This window comes from Dunckerocampus dactyliophorus, chromosome 16, assembly GCF_027744805.1.
Source record: "Dunckerocampus dactyliophorus isolate RoL2022-P2 chromosome 16, RoL_Ddac_1.1, whole genome shotgun sequence".
NCBI classification, from domain to species: Eukaryota; Metazoa; Chordata; class Actinopteri; order Syngnathiformes; family Syngnathidae; genus Dunckerocampus; species Dunckerocampus dactyliophorus.
The window spans coordinates 21,774,790-21,793,483 of NC_072834.1; the positions used below are offsets into that span (position 1 = coordinate 21,774,790).

Below are 18,694 nucleotides of genomic sequence, written 5' to 3' on the forward strand. Positions count from 1 at the left end.
TTTCAGCTCATGATTCCAACGGGTTCGGTCGTCTGCAGTTTCCTCCCAGTTGCTCACGTCCAAACTCAGACCTTTCATGTCTCTTTTGCGCAGATCTTTCAAGCGGAGATGGGGCCTGCCTCGAGCTGGTTTTCCGGATGCAAGCTCCCCGTATAGAATATCTTTTGGTATTCTTCCATCCGCCATCCGATGGACGTGTCCCACCCAGCGGAGACGACGCTCACGGAGCAGGGTGAATAGGCTTGGTAAATTTGCAAGAGAGAGTATCTCGTTGTTGGTCCATTTGATGTTGAGAATACTCCTCAGCATACGGAGATGAAAGGTGTTGAGCCGTCGCTCTTGCGAGGCATATAAACACCACGTCTCACTGCCGTATACTGTAGCAAGGTACTGAGGACGCATGCCTTGCATACAGAGATCTTCGTGTGTTTTGGTTTAACCATACCTTCTGTAGTTTCTCGAAAGCCGCAAAACCAATTCTTCTGTTGAGTCATTGTCATTGTCATTGTCGAGGGAGTGGTTGTCCGATAATTTGGATCCAAGGTATGTAAACTCATGAACCACATTGAGTGGGTGGTTTTCGATATTTATCGAATTACCTTGGTACATTAATTTGGTCTTCTGCCCGCTGATGTTGAGACTGAAGTGGTTGCAGGCTTTGTTGAAGGTGTTGAGCATTGATTGTAATTCCAATTCCGAGTGGGCTACTAACGCTGCATCGTCAGCAAACAGCATTTCACTGATGGATACTTTTCAGATCTTGGATTTTGCGCTCAAACGTGATAAGATGAACAGCTTGCCCTTGTTGACCTTGTATGGAAGCAGATGCCATAGTTCCGACTGCCGAAAGCATACTTCAACATTTACTTATAATGTTACAAGAATAAAGTCCAAATATTATTGGAATAAGGTTATAATTAAGAGAAGAACATTTACAGCTGAAATAGTTGGCAAAGTAAAAAAAAAAACAGCAGAAAATGAAAAAAAATAATGTAATTTTATGAGAATAAAGTCAAAATATTAAGACAAAAAAGTTGCATTCTAATGAGGAAAAAAAGTCACAATTTTCCAAGAATAAAGTCATACTATTAGGTCAATTTTTGTAAACGTTGTAATGTTATGAGAAACAAACAAAATAACATTTGTAATTTTGGGGAAATTAGTTTTGGGAAAAAGTTCTAACGTTACGGGAATAAAGTCATAATAATCCAAAAAGAAAACTTCCAAAGATGATTTCAGAAGAAAGTTGAAATATTTGGAAAATCAAAAAAAGCAAACAGCAAAATGCGTCTGTGTAGGCTCTCAGTCGTACAGGAGTTGTCCATCGAGGGAAAGGCTTCTTGAGACGTCATCTGTACTTCTGTGAAGAAGGTGTCGGACGTTTCGCTCCTCATCCAAAGAGCTTCGTCAGCGAACTAATAAGTGCTGGTAGCCTAGGCCTAAAGTACAGTAAGAGTGGGCGGAATTGGTGTACCAACACCCTCCTCCTATTGGTTCCTTACACTAAATCCTAAAGACAAGGCTCCAAAAACCAAAAACAGAGCAATGTGATCTATTCCATCCACTGTAAAGATGAGGAATGCAAAGAGCACTACATTGGGGAAACTAAGCAAATGCTCCAAAAAAGGCTTTATCAACATCGCAGGGACAATTCTAGTGGGCCTCAATCAGCAGTACATCTACACCTTAAAGCAACCAATCACTCTTTTCAGGACAGCGATGTAAAGATTTTGGCCAAAGAAAACAGATGGTTTGAAAGAGGAGTAAAGGAAGCTATTTTTGTCAAACAACAGAACCCATCATTGAATCGGAATGGTGGTTTGAGGTTTAATTTGGACCCTGTGTTCAGCAGGTTACTGAGACCAAAACCCACAGCTCTTAGTCTTGCTAATGAGGTGAAGCCAGGGCCGAGCCAGAACAATAGATGCTAACAAGCCAGTATCAGAGTCGTTCATACCCAACTCAGGGAGCGATACTTCCCTTTTATCGGAGGTGCTAATAGCAGGAGAGGATTATACCACTACTCCGCCCAGGCTTAGTGTAAGGAACCAATAGAAGGAGGGTGTTGGCACACCAATTCCGCCCACTCTTACTGTATTTAAGGCCTAGGCTACCAGCACTTATTAGTTCGCTGACGAAGCTCTTCGGATGAGGAGCGAAACGTCCGACACCTTCTTCACAGAAGTACAGATGACGTCTCAAGAAGTCTTTCCCTCGAAACAGCAAAATGGTCAAAAAAGAGCAAAGAGTGCCATTCATACTAATAATAAGCTGAATAACCTTGTTCACAAAGCTGAGATTCAGTTTTCTTGACATAAATAAAACCTATAATATATAACCTATATACATATCTACATAAACGCGGCCCTTGCATCCTTTGAATTTTCAGCATGTGGCCCGCACTGGAAAAAGTTTGGACACCCCTTTTTGAAAGCAAAATTCCACAGGCAGTTTACCCATGTGTCCAGCAGGTGACTCCCAAATGCCGAATTACCTTCACAGCAGCGTTGAACCAGTTGGAGTTGAGATTGCGCATGCATGCTTCCCAGTTGATGAAGAAATAACACGCCTCCGTCTTCCTTGTGCGCCACAATCCACGCCTGCTTATCATGTCACCTGCAGGAACACAGGCTGTTTGGCAACACGACCTCACATGTCATCTGGTTTCCTCACGTGTCAAAATGGAGAAACGTGAAGTCATTTCACCTCTGCAGCACACTGAAGTTCATCAAATGGTAATACTTTGGTTTATTTCAAACATGCGGAGCTTATTTAAAGTTAGTCATTAGTGGAGTCTGCAGAAAGCTAATATCTGTGGTAACTTAAGCAGTGATAAAGAATAAATAGATGCTTCAGCCCTAATAATAATAATAATTGAATGTCTTTCATGGCAGAAGGTATGGGTTAGCTTCCCGGGAAGGGCGTCCGATGTAAAAACAAAGCCCAAACCATTCATGCGATTGACCAGCTGTGTTGACCTCTGACACTGGAAAGTGAAAAAAAAACCTTTCAACTCTCAAGCCACTGACTCGTCATATCCTGGAGGTCTTCTGCTTGCTAATCATTACGGATAATAAAATGTTATGTCACGCACCGTCACTTACATTACCATCCTCTTTTCCATGGAGTTAGGGTCCAGATGAGCGCCTGCACAGACACAGGACACGGGGCAGCAGACATGGACAAGCACGCCAGCAGGCCAACATGGAGCAGGCAGATCGAGTTCACTCTGGCGGGCATCGGCTCTGCCGTGGGTCTGGGCAACGTTTGGAGGTTCCCTTATCTCTGCTTCAGGAGTGGAGGAGGTGAGAAATGAAGCTGAAAATTTAATCCAACAAATGCATTATCATCAATGTACATGAGCTTGAAAAATATTCAAAGCACTGTGTTTTACAGTAGTGGCTCCGTTTTCATTATTAAAGGGTCTAAAACCCAATCGTACCAAAATTTAAACAATTTTTCCCATAAGAAACAATGCCAGTCCAATTAATGCGTTCCAGACACCCAAGAATCTTAACACAAAACACTTTTCATGCAGAATAATTAGACTTTTACACGCAGAAAACATTTCACAATGCATATAAATGATGAATGAAAGGGATAAAGGAACATTTAACATCACTTTTACTGCCATAAAAGACTCTTGTTGGCAAGGACCGGAGATGGACAAGTGGAAGAGAAAGCCACACGTACTTTGCTTTGAGTTATTAATCCCTTGTTTATCAGATCCAGACCCGTCCGTGATAAATACATTTCCTCGAAGTTATAGCCCTTATTTAAAAATTGAATATTTTCCTAGTTAGAGCAAACAAAACATCTTTACGACCTTCTAAATAGGGTTTTAACATTATTAGAGCCCTCTCAACATGAAATAACACCCATATAACCACCCTTACACTCGTAATACCCAATATAGTAGACATACCGTAATTTCCGGTGTATAAACTTACTTTTTTCTTAAACATTCAACCCTGTGGATTATACAGCAGTGCGGCTAATTTATGGCTAAATTCTAATCCCGTGACATTTCCTTTACTTCAGAACTACTACTAATCATTTAAATACTGTGCCGCTGGTGAGTCAGTGAGGAAACGGTAGCTCTTTCTTTGGCAGGAGCCAGTCACGAGCTATCAGTGCACTCACGACAAGCTTCTCAACCCATTGGAAAATGCAGGAGGTCATTACACAATATAACAGTCTGACTCACGGTGTCATCATGCAAAGAACACTAATACTCATCACACAGCAACTTAACACCTCCAATACCTAAGAAATATACAAACAAGTACCAATACGAGTTTAAAATGAAAAAAAACAAGTATTTGAAAGTTTTCCCGTAATGCATTGCGTCAGAGCAAGGCATCCATTGGTGCCTGTCGGTGGCTCTGCGATGACGTCAGCCTCCCTCTGGGCTCCTGCGGCTCCCTCTGGTGGACAGAGGCAGCATTGCAGGTCAATTCAAGTCCCAAGTCATAGGCTTGAAATTTTTGAGCCCTTACAAGTGAGAAGTACCATTTAGTGTTTATCAAATAAAATGCCATTTTAACAATGTAACAATCTATTACATTTGACAAATACAGTGAATACATTTTTAATTGTTTTAATTTTTTGTCAAATTTTTTTATTAATATAAATTAGTATTGGGATTTTAAAATTGTATAATATTATATTATTATATTTATATTATTTTATAATATATATTCTATATAATGAACCAATTAAAATTATTATATATCACTATAGTATTATAATAAAAAAACAATACAAATAAATTAAAAAAATTATCCAATAAAATTCCACTTTAATGATATAGCAATGATTGAATGCATTTTTAATTTTTTTTTAACAAGACTTTTTTTTTTAACAAGACACCTTCAGCAGTCTGGCACTCACAGAAATGTGAGCCACACGCTCGTTTGTTCTTAAACCTGATTGGATGTTCGGGATGCATTCATCGCGGTAGCTTCTGTGGGGAAACTTTGTTGTCTTCCTGTAAATGATTGTTACAAAAACAAACATGTTAGTTGAATATTATGAACGGGGGACACATTTTACTTCACGCACTCACTGAAAACCTCAAGTATTTTCAAGTCATCACACTAAAGTCCGAGTCAATGCCCGAGTCATTGATGTCAAGGTCCACGTCAAATTGCAAGTATTTGATGATATTGTCAACCCGAGTCCAAAGTCATCAATATTGAGAATCGAGTCCACACAGTATTGCGCGATAAACCGTGACGGTGTACGAGAACCTTCTGGCAAAAAAATGAATCATACGAAAACTGGGGCGTTCGAAAACCGAGATTTGACTTGTATTTTGCAATGATCTCTGCTGGTGCGGAGAAGCACGTGTAGCTTAACTTCATCACACGCAGTCAAGGACTTTGGTTTTACATTAACAACATCAGCCTTGATGAAAAGCCAAAACCACTCAAGACTTTCAACTGTCAAGATAAAGGTACGTGTCACAATATTTGTGGTAATGGCGCGAATGCTGGTGGTTTCCTTCACACACACACACATGCACACGCACACTTAACAAGGTTACATCATACGCCGACAGTTACACATTTCAATCATGTCCGAAAAGGAGTGGGAGGAAGCAAAGCTTATTTAACCTCCTCCGTGTCACAGTTGTTACTCATCATTTGTTCACTTCCTGTGCTTGTCATGGACCAGGTTACCAATTTTTCCATCGTAAAAAGAGGATAAATATGTGTAATAGTGAAGTTAAAGGAGTTATTCGGTAATAAAGAATAAATAAATAAAGGAGTCAAGTGGACACGGTCATTATATTACAGATGTTTCTAGAGATAACGCTGGCATTGTGTCATAAAAAGACGTCTACAATAAACGGTATTGTCTTATAAAATAATAAAAATCCAGGATAATGATATCAGATGCTGTGCTTCGGATTTTTTTTCTTCCTCATGCTATGTAAACACAACATGTTTGGATAGTTTCTTTAACGGGCTAATATTAGTACAGTGGAACCTTGGTTAGCATCCAGAAGGTCCGGACTCTAACCAAAACGGATGCAAACTCAAATAATAATGAAAGAAAGAAAGAAATAATGTACAAAGAAATAATGTACAGTGAACCCCATTAATTTGTACCAGAAAGCCAAAAATGTTGACACAAAATACGTTTTTGTAGTTTCACATGCATGATGCGACTGTTCACAAAGACACGATGTGGCAGCGAGACACCACGCAGACACCACCTTCCTGTTTTGACTTTTTTTTTTAATTCAATAGCTTTTCTCACCTCAGTAACCCAAAATGGAGCCAAAGAGAATCTCAAGTGCCAGCATTTTGATCAAGAAGGTGAGAAACACTTTGAATACAAGAGATAACTAGTGACAAAACATGAAGGTGGTGTCCACAAAACACGTTGTTATAGTTGTACAATTATAGTTTTACATGCACAAAACTATTCTAAATGCATATAAATGACGAAAGAAAAGGGATAAATGAACATTTAAGATTACTTTTACCTTCATTGAAGACGTGATTGTCGACAAAGTGGCAGCGAGACACCACATGGACACTACCTTCCTGTTTTGCCATGAGTTATTTTTTTAATTCAATAGTGTTTCTTGCCTTAATAACCCAAAATGGAGCCAAAGAAAATTTGTGCCAGCATTTTGATAAAGAAGGTGAGAAACACTATTGAATTCATGAAATAACTCATGACAAAACAGGAAGGTGGTGTCCACAAAACACGTTTGTATAGTTGTACAGTCGTAGTTTTACATGCACAAAACTGATGTGGCAGCGAGACACCACGTGGACACTACCTCCCTGTTTTGACGTAAGTTATTTCTTGAATTCAATTGTGTTTCTCAACTTCTTTATCAAAATGCAGGCACTTGCAACTTTCTTTGGCTCCATTTTGGGCTAATTTGCAGCCGTGATCAAAAGAAAAGCAGCGACTTGGGGTGGGAAACAATACCGAATTCAATAAATAAGTCATGGCAAAACAGGAAGGTGGCGTCCATGTTGATCTCGCGGCCACATCGTGTCTTTGCCAACACGTCTTCAATGAAGGGGAACGTAACCTTAAATGGTCATTTATTCCCTTTCATTTCTCATTTATATGCATTTTGAATTGTTTCCGTAAAACTATAATTGTTCAACTATAAAAACGTGTTTTGTGTTAACATTTTTGGCTGTCTGGAACGGAGTAATTGGATTTACGTGATTTCTTATGGGAAAAATTTATTTGGTTAGAGTCAGTTTTGGTTAGAGTTGGACCTTCTGGAATGGATGAATGACGCCAACCATGGTTCCACAGTGTAAACAGTGTTGGTTCCAGTATTGATCCCTGGGGTACACCGCAAACTATATCACCAGATGAAGATGTATGTTTGCTTGGCTCCACAAGCGCTTGTCACCCTGTTCATAACCAAAGGTTTACGAAAGTATAACGTGTTCCTTGCAGGTGCCTTCCTGGTTCCATACCTGCTGATGCTGTTGGTGTTGGGGATCCCTTTGCTGTATATGGAGTTGACTATAGGCCAGTATACAAGAAGAGGGCCGGTCCACGCTATGGCTTACGTTTGTCCACTGCTAAAAGGTACCATTATTATTCTGTATTAACTCATTCAATGCCAAAGACGTAGTTATATGTTTTTATAAACCCGAATGCCTGATCCAACAACTTTTTTTTATACGTCTTTGGGGGTTTTTTTAGGCAAAAGACGTGATGACGCAACTAATGGATTTCATTTAAGAGCAATTTTAAGCCGTAAAAACGGCCACAAGGTGGCAGAAGTGCGTTTGGTAAGAGCTCGGTGGAGATCATGTGGATGGAAAAACCACACATGACAGGAAGGAGGAAGTGAGAGAGCGTGGAGGAGTGTAGCGTGCAGAAGGGTACGCGTTGTGGGGAAATTGTAACACATGCACACACCCGCACACGTGCACACACATGGTTCAGTTCCAAATGTTAAAATTGTAAATAGTTTATGGCGTTATATTTGTAAATTGTAAATTATTTTGATGCAAAACAACCCCTTTTTTGTGTTGTTTCTGTTGGTATAGTTGTTTCGATATTTGAGCTGTCACAAAAGCAAAAAATATTTGTCAGAGTGAAAGTTGTGCTTCAAATGTATCTTTTCACAAAAAGCTGGTTTTCTCCCTTTTTTAGTCAGGAACTGATATTTTCCTGAAACTTACCCATGTTTTACTGATGATTACTAAAGAACGCAAAAAGGTAGAAACTAACTTTTTTTCTAATTAAAGACTAATCTTTCTTCTGGTAGGTTCCACGTTTATATAGCCGTACCACACAATATTCTGTGTGCCTTCAAAGATCGGTCAAAATGGTCTAAAATGGCCGCTACTGAATGGTTGCCTTATGAAAAATGGCTGGGATTGAATGAGTGAATGTTATTATCAGTATTGTTGATTGTATTGTTGATTTTTTCCCCGTCTGCTCAGGCGTAGGCATAGCATCTGTGGCCATTTCCTTCATCATGTGCACGTACTACAATGTGGTCATTGCCTGGGCCCTCTACTACCTGTTCAGCTCCTTCCAAGCGCCGCTACTCTGGCAGAGCTGCAACAACACGTGGAACACACCAAACTGCACCGATCACGCCACCAACAGCAGTTACTCCTCCACTGCCAGCCAGGAGTTCTTCAAGTATGTTGAACGCCAATTGTGTGAGTCATGTGAATGATATCAGTGGAAGTGATAGGCTGCACTGTGGTAGAGATAAAAACACCTGGCAACATTAGTCATGGCTTTCTCAAATGCTGGAATATATTTTTCTTCTTCATGCGTAGTATTTCAAATTAAACAGGTGCTGCATATTTGTTTTATAAAATCAGGATTGGATTAGGGTCCAAGGTCGGGTTAGCGGTTCAGGGTTAGGTAAAATAGAGGGCCATAATTGAGTGTATCTTATCAGAAGGTTTCCATATATCACGTTTAACTGCAGTCTTAACTACGCTGGATAGCAGTTGTTTGTATTGACAAGAGGCCCACCACTTCTTAGGGATGTTGAGATTACTTTAATTTTACACCAAAAAGAAAAAAAAAGTATATATATTTATATATATATATATATGTGTGTGTGTGTGTGTGTTTCAGTGGTGTACGCTGGAAAAACTTGAAGCAGTATTAAATATCTGAAATACAGTTTTGAAAAAACTGTATTTTTGACTAACAGGGATTAGGATGTGGGGGTTATAATGCATGTGTTACCTTCCTTTCAGATATTTAATCTTATACAGTAATCCCTCATTTATCACGGTTAATTGGTTCCAGACCCGACCGTGATAAGTGAATTTGTGAAGTAGGATTCCTTCTTTATAAAGGGAATATTTTCATATTTTCATTAACATTAAAACCCTCTAGACATGAAAAAACACCCCTGTAGTCACCTTTCCACTCATATTACCCAATATAGTAGACATAATAAGAGAAAATATGACATTTAAGACATAAATAAGACAAAATATAGACTCACACATGTTAGCATTGAGAGAGTTCCCTGTTTTTTTCTGTTTCTACACAGCATTTCATGCGGTGGCTATTGTCTCATCAATGTATCATTACTGACACCTAGTGACCAGTGTAGAATACTACATAACATCGCAATGCCTTCGAATGCGTTTTCTGAATGCCTTATACAGTATTTGTATCTTAGTTCAAAATATGTCAAATTTGCTTAAACATGCATATTTCTGGACTAATAGTCGGCCATATTCAACCACAAAACAGCATGATTTATTAATTAATATATTTTTGAAACACTGTGATAGAGTAAAGCCACGAAATTTAAAGCATCCGACTTTCTAAGTATGGTTTGTAACATTATTAGAGCCCTCCAGACATGAAATAACACCCCTATAGTCACCTTTACACTCCTATTCCCCAATATAGTAGACATAACAAGAGAAAATAAGACATCAATAAGACTCATGCTTGTGTGTCTGGCTGTAAATGTGCTTGGTGCTTGGGGAACTGAGTGGGGGGCGGGGGGCAGGAAGTGGCGTCGGGGGCTCAGAGTACAGTTTTTATCTTGGTGTGGATTAGGGTGTACGGGATTATTGTGCCTGTGAGATCATTCAAACCTGCAATAAAAGCCTGTCCCGGCGATCAAGTCTGGTGCTTGTGTGTCACACCAAACATTACAGTAACATTACTGACACCTAGTGACCAGTTTGGAATACTACATATCATCGCAACATGCCTTGTATTTGTATCTTAGGTCATTTAGCCATTTTTATGCTTAATTTAGCCAAAAGATACACACAGTTTGCTTAAATATGCAAATTTTGGACTGATAATAGGCCGCATTCAACCACGAAACTGCACGATTTGTTAACTGATATGTTTTTTGGAAAACCCGTGATAGAGCGAAGGTGTGATATGGGAAGTGCAAAGTGGCGAGGGATTACTGTGCTAAAGTATTTGCGGTGCAAAACCGCGCTGCATTACACGGAGAGATGTGCTGACTTACTTAGCAACACCTCCCACGATGATGCAGAAGCTGACCTGCGACTCGTCTGTAGTCAGACCGTGCAGAGATTCCACACCTGCTGGGGAGAAACATCCCAATGCTTTGTTGTCTGTGAAGGTACAAGATGCTGCAGCAAACACCAGGAGTTGGAGAAGCCGGAGCGATTCGCTGGGAGATTTTCCTTATCCTTGTGCTCGCCTGGCTCCTCGTCTACCTTTGCATCTTCAAGGGGGTGAAATCAACAGGCAAGGTGAATGGGACAGATAGAGCGGCGCACACGAGGAGTGAGCAAGAGCCTTCATTGCATGTTTTGTTTTGGTGTGCAGGTGGTGTACCTCACAGCTCTGCTCCCGTATGTCATCCTCATCGCCCTGTTGATCAACAACGTGCAGCTCCCTGGAGCGTTACAGGGGATTCTCTTCTTCATCGTGCCGGAATGGGACAAGCTACTCGTAGTGGAGGTGAGAAAGAGGAGGGAAATAGATGAGCTGCAAATGTGACCAGCAGCTTTTGCATGCAGGTTTGGGTGAATGCTGCGGCACAGATCTTCAACTCCATCGGAATAGGCTTTGGTTTCCTCATGTCCATGGCCAGCTATAACTCTTTCAACAACAGCGTTCTTAAGTAATAAGAAAACATTTTAAAAAGCCAACTCAGCGCCCCCACGCCCTGCACGGATAGAATCAAGATGTCCTCTCCCCCTCCCTGCAGGGACACACTGACCATATCCATCGTCAACTCCCTCACCAGCATCCTGGCAGGCTTTGTCATTTTCTCAGCGTTTGGATACATGTCTCATCTGCAGGACGTTCCTGTGGCCCAGTTGGCTGTGGACGGTAAGTCGGGATCATTAGAACAATTATTACGATCAATGAGCACTAATGCAGGCTGATATGGGGGTGGGGAGGAGGTGGGGGGGGGGGGGGGTGCTTCAAAAATCCTAACAGCCTTATAGAGCAAGGAGGGTTAAAAGTGTGAGAAAAAGCTTGAGAAAAAGAAAAAGATTCCTTGAACCATTTGACATTCTCTGGTATATTTGTTTTGACACTGAAAAAATAAATAATAATTTATAGTAATCTTAATTTTAATGATTTATTTTGCATTTTTAATGTACTTGCCATGTGCTTCAGGGTCGATGGTGAAAGTCTCAATTCGCGCACTTTCAGTCTTTCAAATGCACGAGTGCGTTCACACCTTTTTCATTTAATCCAAAAAAACCTCAAACGACGATTGGAGACGTGTGTGAACTAGAATACAGTACTTCCGTCAGTGCACTTAAGTATGTGTACCGTGTACGCTGCAGATTTACTTCCTGAGCGTGTTCATTTTGACGGTGTCGTCCCAAATCCATCACAGGTGGTCCAAACTTTAACAGAAATCGGAACATACGGTCGTCACTCGTTGGAAGCCGTCAATTGGTTCCAGACCCGACCGCGACAAATGAATGATTCAAAGTTAATAAATGTAATATTTTCATAGTTTGAGCATAGAAAACCTGTTTATGGCTTTCTAAATGCATGTTTTTAACATTATTAGAGCCCTCTAGACATGAAATAACACCCCTATAGTCACCTCTACACTCCTATTACCCAATACAGTAGACATAATAACAAATACATACCATCACAACGTCTTTAAAAGCGTCTTCTTGTATTTTATTTCATTTTGTCATGTTTATGCTTGAAAGTCTTTATTTTAAGCAAAAAATACGCACCATTTGCTGAAATATATATATTTCTTGACTACTAATAGGCTATATTCAACCACGAAACAGCATGATTTATTAATAGAGTCACCTTTACACTTCTATTATTCATTGTTTACATCACATTGCAACTCTTATACTGCAGGGACTTGAGACGTTCGCTAGCTAGCAAGCTACCAGTTTGCCTCGAATTTCCCACTTCCAATAATTTACCACTTCCACACTTATGGGAGGAGACCTTTTTTATCAGTCTATCATGTCGGACATGCCATAGCTGACTTCCTGACACCATGCAGCGCGTATTTTGTATGCCTTATATTTGTATTTTAGTTCATTTAGCCGTTTTTATGCTTGAAAATGTTTCATTCTAGGCAAAAATACTTAAATATGCATCTCGTTTGACAAATGATGGGCCACATTCAACCGTGAAACAGCATGATTTATTCATTCATATATTTTTCAAAAACCGAGTAAAATACAATGTTGCTGATTGCCCTTCAACGCGTCGTCTTTCACTCGGTTAAACGGTTCAGGAATGTGCACGCACGTTCTCCCAGGCAATATGTACTGTCTGTCAATGTTGGCTTTCCCGAAATGTTGGCTTTTCAACCGTATTGAAAGGTGGCATTTCTTTTGCAATGCAGCCGGCGACACCGTTCGTGAGCGCGCACCATTTTGCTCTGTTTCGTTTTATATTTATCTTGTCGATCAAACGCCTCAGTAAGCGTTGACTGTCGGGACGAAGGCTCTGCTGCATCGCCACACTGGAGCTGTGGCATTCCGCTTAGAAACTACTTCATTCATATTAGCGTTTGCTTGCCAACTTGCTAATGCTAGCACTCCGTCTTGTGTATCCACTCACGAGTAGCCCCGCCTCCACATAGTGGGACAAAGGCTGACAGGAGGGTTCACTCTCCGTTCATTCCACTACAGAACCAACGCGCACAGACACATGCAGAGTGAACCCTCGTGTCATCCAGCGAGACGAGGAAAAGGAACATGCATATGTGCACATGTCAATTTATTGAGGCCATTTTTTTTGTTGTCATTTGATTAATCGATTTATTAATTATCATGGCAGGCCTAGTGTCAATTATTATTATTATTATTATTATTATTATTATTATTATTATTATAGGGTCCATCGCTGCACACTCACCTTCTGGGGCGTGTGAGTGCAGCGCCCGGGTACTGACAGCGCACTGCACTCTGTCATACATATCAGTGTGAACGCACTTATGCTCTCAAAAAGTATGCAAGTGCACGAATTTGGACGCAGCCTAACTCATGTCGTTAAGTCAAGTACAGGAAAGTGTTATAAATGGCGTAAATATGTGAAAATACAGCATTTTGATGTATGTTTGTGTGCTATTTAGGTCCAGGACTAGTTTATATTGTCTACCCGCAAGCCTTTACCAACATGCCAGTGCCTCAGCTGTGGGCTGCGATGTTCTTCTTCATGCTACTTTGCCTCGGACTAGACAGTCAGGTAGCCAAAGTTTGCAATAAATACATCAAAAAACAGTCACGCACGCTACTTAATGTATCGTTTAATGTTTTTCATGTGGCCAGTTTGCAATGGTGGAAGTGATGGTGACCAGTCTGACGGATCAATACGATCGACAACTGATCAGATTCTTCAAGAAGAAGGAGCTGTTTGTTCTTGCGGTTTGTGTGGTGGCGTGTCTTCTTGGAATTCCATGCGTCATGCAGGTGAGGATCATCATTTTCGGTGAACCTGTTTTGGAATTGGCCAAGTGCGTTGTCTTTGCAGGTGGGCATCTACGTGTTCCAGCTGATGGATCACTACACCGCCATCGTGTCGATCATGTTCCTTGCATTCTTTGAGGTTCTCGCCATTTGCTGGCTTTATGGTGAGCGCAAAAAGAGCGCACGCGACCAAAAGCAATCCGGTTTGCTCAGTTGCTTGTTCGTACGTTCAGGCGTGAGTCGACTCTCGGACAACCTGGAAGAGATGACTGGAAACAGAGCAAACGTTTTCTTCAGACTGTGTTGGCAAATTGTAGCTCCTTCCCTCATCACGGTAAGTTTGTAGGTTTGTTGGACCGCTTACGAGTCCCAACTGAACGTGCTTCTTTTTGGGGCAGGTGATCCTGATCTTCTCCGTCATCCAATTCAAACCTGCTCGCTATGAAGACTATGTCTTCCCTCCTTGGGCCCAAGGTGTTGGCTGGGTGGTTGCCATGGGATCCATCATTTGGATCCCTTTGGCCAGCGTTCACACATTGTGGGTGCTACCTGGATCCTTTGTGCAGGTGATACACTGTATATATGCAGAGTACATTGTTTCCTTCCAAAGACATTGCATGTAGTTTAGTGTGCCAAATCCAGCATCATCAGTTCAGTTTAAAACATTTTTGCAGCAGATTCCTTAAATACACCGGAACACTCGCGTCCAATAGAGCAGGGATCCCTAACTGGCGGACCGCGACCCGACTCAGGCGCCGTCCAATACAGATCTGGACTAATAGTCAACAAATTATGTAATAATTTTATGAGTTGACGGGCGCATCCTTCTTGGTTGATCAGTTCATCAATTGCATGCAAGGTAAGATATCCCATGTGGCGCTACTCAGCCAATCAGACTCTCAAACCAACAGAGACAGATGGAAGAAGAGAGATGCGAAGCGAGTGACTCGGAAGAAAGCGTAAGACATACAGGGAAAGAAAATAGAAATGTATGATAGGTATGACCACTGCAGGGTCCGAAGTCAGCTGGGATAGGCTCCAGGACACCCTTGCGACCCTAATTAGGATAAGCGGCATAGAAAACGGATGGATGATAGGTATGGATAAAGCAGACAGCGAGACGAATGAAAGTTACCACGTGATGCTACTCAGCCAATCAAATCTGTGCATTGGCGTTAAAACTGTGACTCCATATACAACAGAGACGGATGAGAGAGGAGAGAAGTGAAGCGAGTGACACCTAAGAACGAGTGAGACAAACAGGGAAAAAAAGATAGAAATGAGTAATACTGTAGCTATGGATAAAGCGGACAGCGAGACGAGTGCATTGGTGTTAAAAATTGCGACTCTACATACAACAAAGACAGGTGAAAGAGGAGAGAAGGGAAGCGAGTGACACGGAAGAACAGTGAGACAAACAGGGAAAGAAGATAGAAATGAGTAATCGATGTGGATAAAACGGACAGAGAGACGAGTGCATTGGCGCTAAACATTGTGACACTAAATACAACAGAGGCAAATGAAAGAGGAGAGAAGGGATGCGAGTGATACGGGAGAACGAGTGAGACATGCAGGGACAGAAGATAGAAACGAGTGACCGATACGGATAAAGTGGACGGTGAGACGAGTGCATTGGCGTTAAACATTGCGACTCTACATACAACAAAGACGGGTGAAAGAGGAGAAGAGTGACACGGAAGAACGAGAGACATACAGGGAAGGAAGATAGCAACGAGTAAAGCGGACAGCGAATGGATAAAATGGACAAGGACGAGTGAAAGTGAAAGAAGAGATATACAGCATGTCTGCCGTATTTGTTATTTAGAAGTCTTCTTTCTCTCTGTTTTGTTCATCTTTATGCTGCATCTCTATGTATCTCAACTATTTGTGATACCAACATGGGTAATGTGAAAAGGGTCAACAAAGCTGCCGGTGGACCTTTGCACATGTGCACAGGCCGTAGCGCCACGGTCTGCACGGCTCAAGGTTCATTTGCTTTTTCCTTTCTTTCCACAGAAACTAAAGCTGTCCATTAGGCCATACTCCCTGTCGGAGACATCCAAAATGCCGTATTACGAGAGGGGAGGAGGTGACAGATACCCAGTCGTGTCTGTCATAAGCACCTCCATCCGTCTACAAGACAAACCGCCACACCAGGGCAACTGAAGAGGCGTCACTTAGGACAGCTTTCGTCATCAATAATCAAAAACTGTTGCTGCATTTCTGCCGTGCAGAAAGTAATATGGCCATTTTTTGTCAGTCACTGTCTTGCTTTTAGTGAACTTTGGTATAGGGAAGATGTGCAGTTATCCCTCGCCACTTGGCGCTTTGAATTTGCGGTCTCGTCTTGTGAACCGAGGATGTCGTGACACCCCCGTTCCTAACCCAGGCCACTGTTGTGGCCAAGCTAAAACTCAACTCTGGACCCACGGGACACATTTACAGCAACACACCTGAGCCTCGGTCTTATTTATGTCTTAAATGTCTTATTTTCTGTTATTTCTACTATATTGGGTAATAGGAGGTGACTATATTTCATGTCTGGAGGTGTTAAAAACTGCATTTAGAAGGTCGTAAACAAGTTTTCTATGTTCTAACTATAAACACGTTCCATTTAGAAAGAAGGAATCCTACTTCACGGTGGGGTTTGGAACCAATTACCCGCGATAAACGAGGGATTACAGCGCTGTATATCTTCTGACACTCTCCACCGGTGAAGAGCTCAGAATTTTGCTGTCATTCATTCAACAGCTTGCTTTGTTAACAGCAGCGCCATCTTTTGGCCACGTTTGGAACTGCAGTTATGAGTGTAAATAGTTGTACTGTCCTGTTATCTGTATTTAACTATTGCATTTAAATGGCATAATCATACTGTTTAAAAATGACCAAATCAAAGTTTATATATGTATATACGTATATATGTGTATATATATATATATATATATATATGTATATATATATATATATATATATATATATATATATGTATATATATATATATATGTATATATATATACATATATACGTATATATATATACATATATACGTATATATATATATATATATATATATATATACATACACACACATATACAGTATATATACACACACACACACACTCACACATACACATACATACTACATACACGACAGTGTTAGGGCCACACTGAAAAAAAAATCTGAAAATTTGAGAATAGTCGTAAATTTACGAGAGAAAAAGGTCCTAATAGTACAAGAATAAAGTCCTAAATTCATGAGAAAAAAAGTCTGTAGCATTACAAAAAAACCAAGTCGTAAGTTTACGAGTATCCTTGTAAAGTCATCAATTAACGAGAAAAAAGTGGTAAATTTACAAGGTCATACATAATAATCTGCGATTTCGAGGGTAGAGTCGTAAGTTTACGAGAAAAAAAGTCATAAATTTACAAGAATAAATGTATGACTCTCTTGTAAATTTACCAATTTTTTCTCGTTAATTTACGACTCTATCCACGAAATCGCAGATTATTTTAATACTCTGTCGCAACAGGCATTGCCTGAGACAGCTATGAAAAGGGGGAACTTATGTGGTTTTTTCCATGGCAAACTTTTTTTTCAATGGGGCGCTAATACTAACATACACACACACACACACACACACACACATATACAGTATATACTGTGTGTAAAAATAAACAAAGCACTGTGGACACGTTCCGTGTATGTGACGTATTTATTAGGTCAAATACAACAATGCAACAGGGCCTTGCTGATGAAAATAACAAAAGTCAGCTTTTTATCAGGAATACACAGGTCATGCTGCTCGTATATTTTGTGTCATGTAAAAGTGTAATAAAAACCTGCAACGCTTGACATGTGATAGGCTGACCTAACAGCGTGCATGTGCAAAGTACAGTGCTTATCAAAGTCCTACACTGGCGTTGATACGGTCTAGTTAGCATACAGGCAGGCGTGAGATGTTACGGAGGTGTTCCTCTTTCATGACACACATAGATTATACTGTATACTATTTGCGTTCCCTATACGTTGCCTTCAAATAACTCCCGGGAATTTCATCAATTCAAAGTGCTGGATTGAAATGACACGACCAAACAAATTGGATTGCAGAAATGACACATGCACAAAAAGGGTATAGTTAGGGCCTGTTTTTTGTTTTGTTTTGTTTTTTGCTGACTCCTCACATGGGATTAAAAGTGGACATATTTCAATTCAAAGTCCAGTGAGTATACCTGGATTGTAAGTACAGGCGGCAAGCCTTGGAGAATGTTAAATAGTTCAATTAAATCAAGTAGAAATGTGGCAGGGGTGTCCAAAGTGAGGTCCAGGGGCCATTTTTGGTCAAAATGAAATACATTATTAGACATTACACTCATTTGCGTTGTCGCCTGTGACACAACGATAAGATGTTCCGATAGCTTAGCAAGACATTGACCTACACCGTACTGTTGGGGTTTTTTGACGAAAAGGGCATAAAACATTTTTTTTAAAATATTAAAAAGTCTAAATTTTATAGTGACAGGTAGATCTGAAGTTGATATAGAAATTTGATAGTGAAAATTTAAATCTGAATATGACTTATAACACTTTCATGAGTGGGACCTTTTTGGGTCCCTGCGTACCATAGTGACTTTTTTTAATTAAAAAAAAAAATAATGCATCAAAATCAGTGTTATGAATTCTTGACCTATGCAAGGCTCAAATTACCTCATATCAAATATTCTAATATTGCATATTTTGTGTTTTTGCGATAAAATAACACATAAAACAAAAGATTCATATCGACGGAGAGCTGAAGTTGATCAAG

At 40.4% G+C, this 18,694-nt stretch overlaps 1 protein-coding gene across 1 annotated transcript; it reads left to right on the plus strand.

Annotated features, from left to right (window-relative positions):
* The first annotated feature begins 2,512 nt into the window (after positions 1-2,512).
* si:ch211-283g2.1 (sodium- and chloride-dependent GABA transporter ine) lies at positions 2,513-16,807 on the plus strand. Its single transcript, XM_054754415.1, has 14 exons — positions 2,513-2,735; positions 3,129-3,305; positions 7,444-7,578; positions 8,445-8,649; positions 10,592-10,724; positions 10,801-10,935; positions 10,995-11,098; positions 11,186-11,310; positions 13,556-13,668; positions 13,752-13,892; positions 13,954-14,053; positions 14,123-14,223; positions 14,288-14,455; positions 15,906-16,807. Exons 2-14 carry the CDS (start codon positions 3,140-3,142, stop codon positions 16,053-16,055), a joined length of 1,776 nt encoding a protein of 591 aa, XP_054610390.1. The 5' UTR covers positions 2,513-2,735; positions 3,129-3,139; the 3' UTR covers positions 16,056-16,807.
* Positions 16,808-18,694: the final 1,887 nt, after the last annotated feature.

Excerpts from the sequence above, each read along its gene's own strand:
- si:ch211-283g2.1 (XM_054754415.1), top strand. The coding sequence starts at position 3,140 with ATGAGCGCCTGCACAGACACAGGACACGGGGCAGCAGACATGGACAAG. Across the intron at positions 8,650-10,591 it reads GCCAGCCAGGAGTTCTTCAA|GTACAAGATGCTGCAGCAAA; the intron begins GTATGTTGAACG and ends TTGTCTGTGAAG. Across the intron at positions 13,669-13,751 it reads GCCTCGGACTAGACAGTCAG|TTTGCAATGGTGGAAGTGAT; the intron begins GTAGCCAAAGTT and ends TCATGTGGCCAG.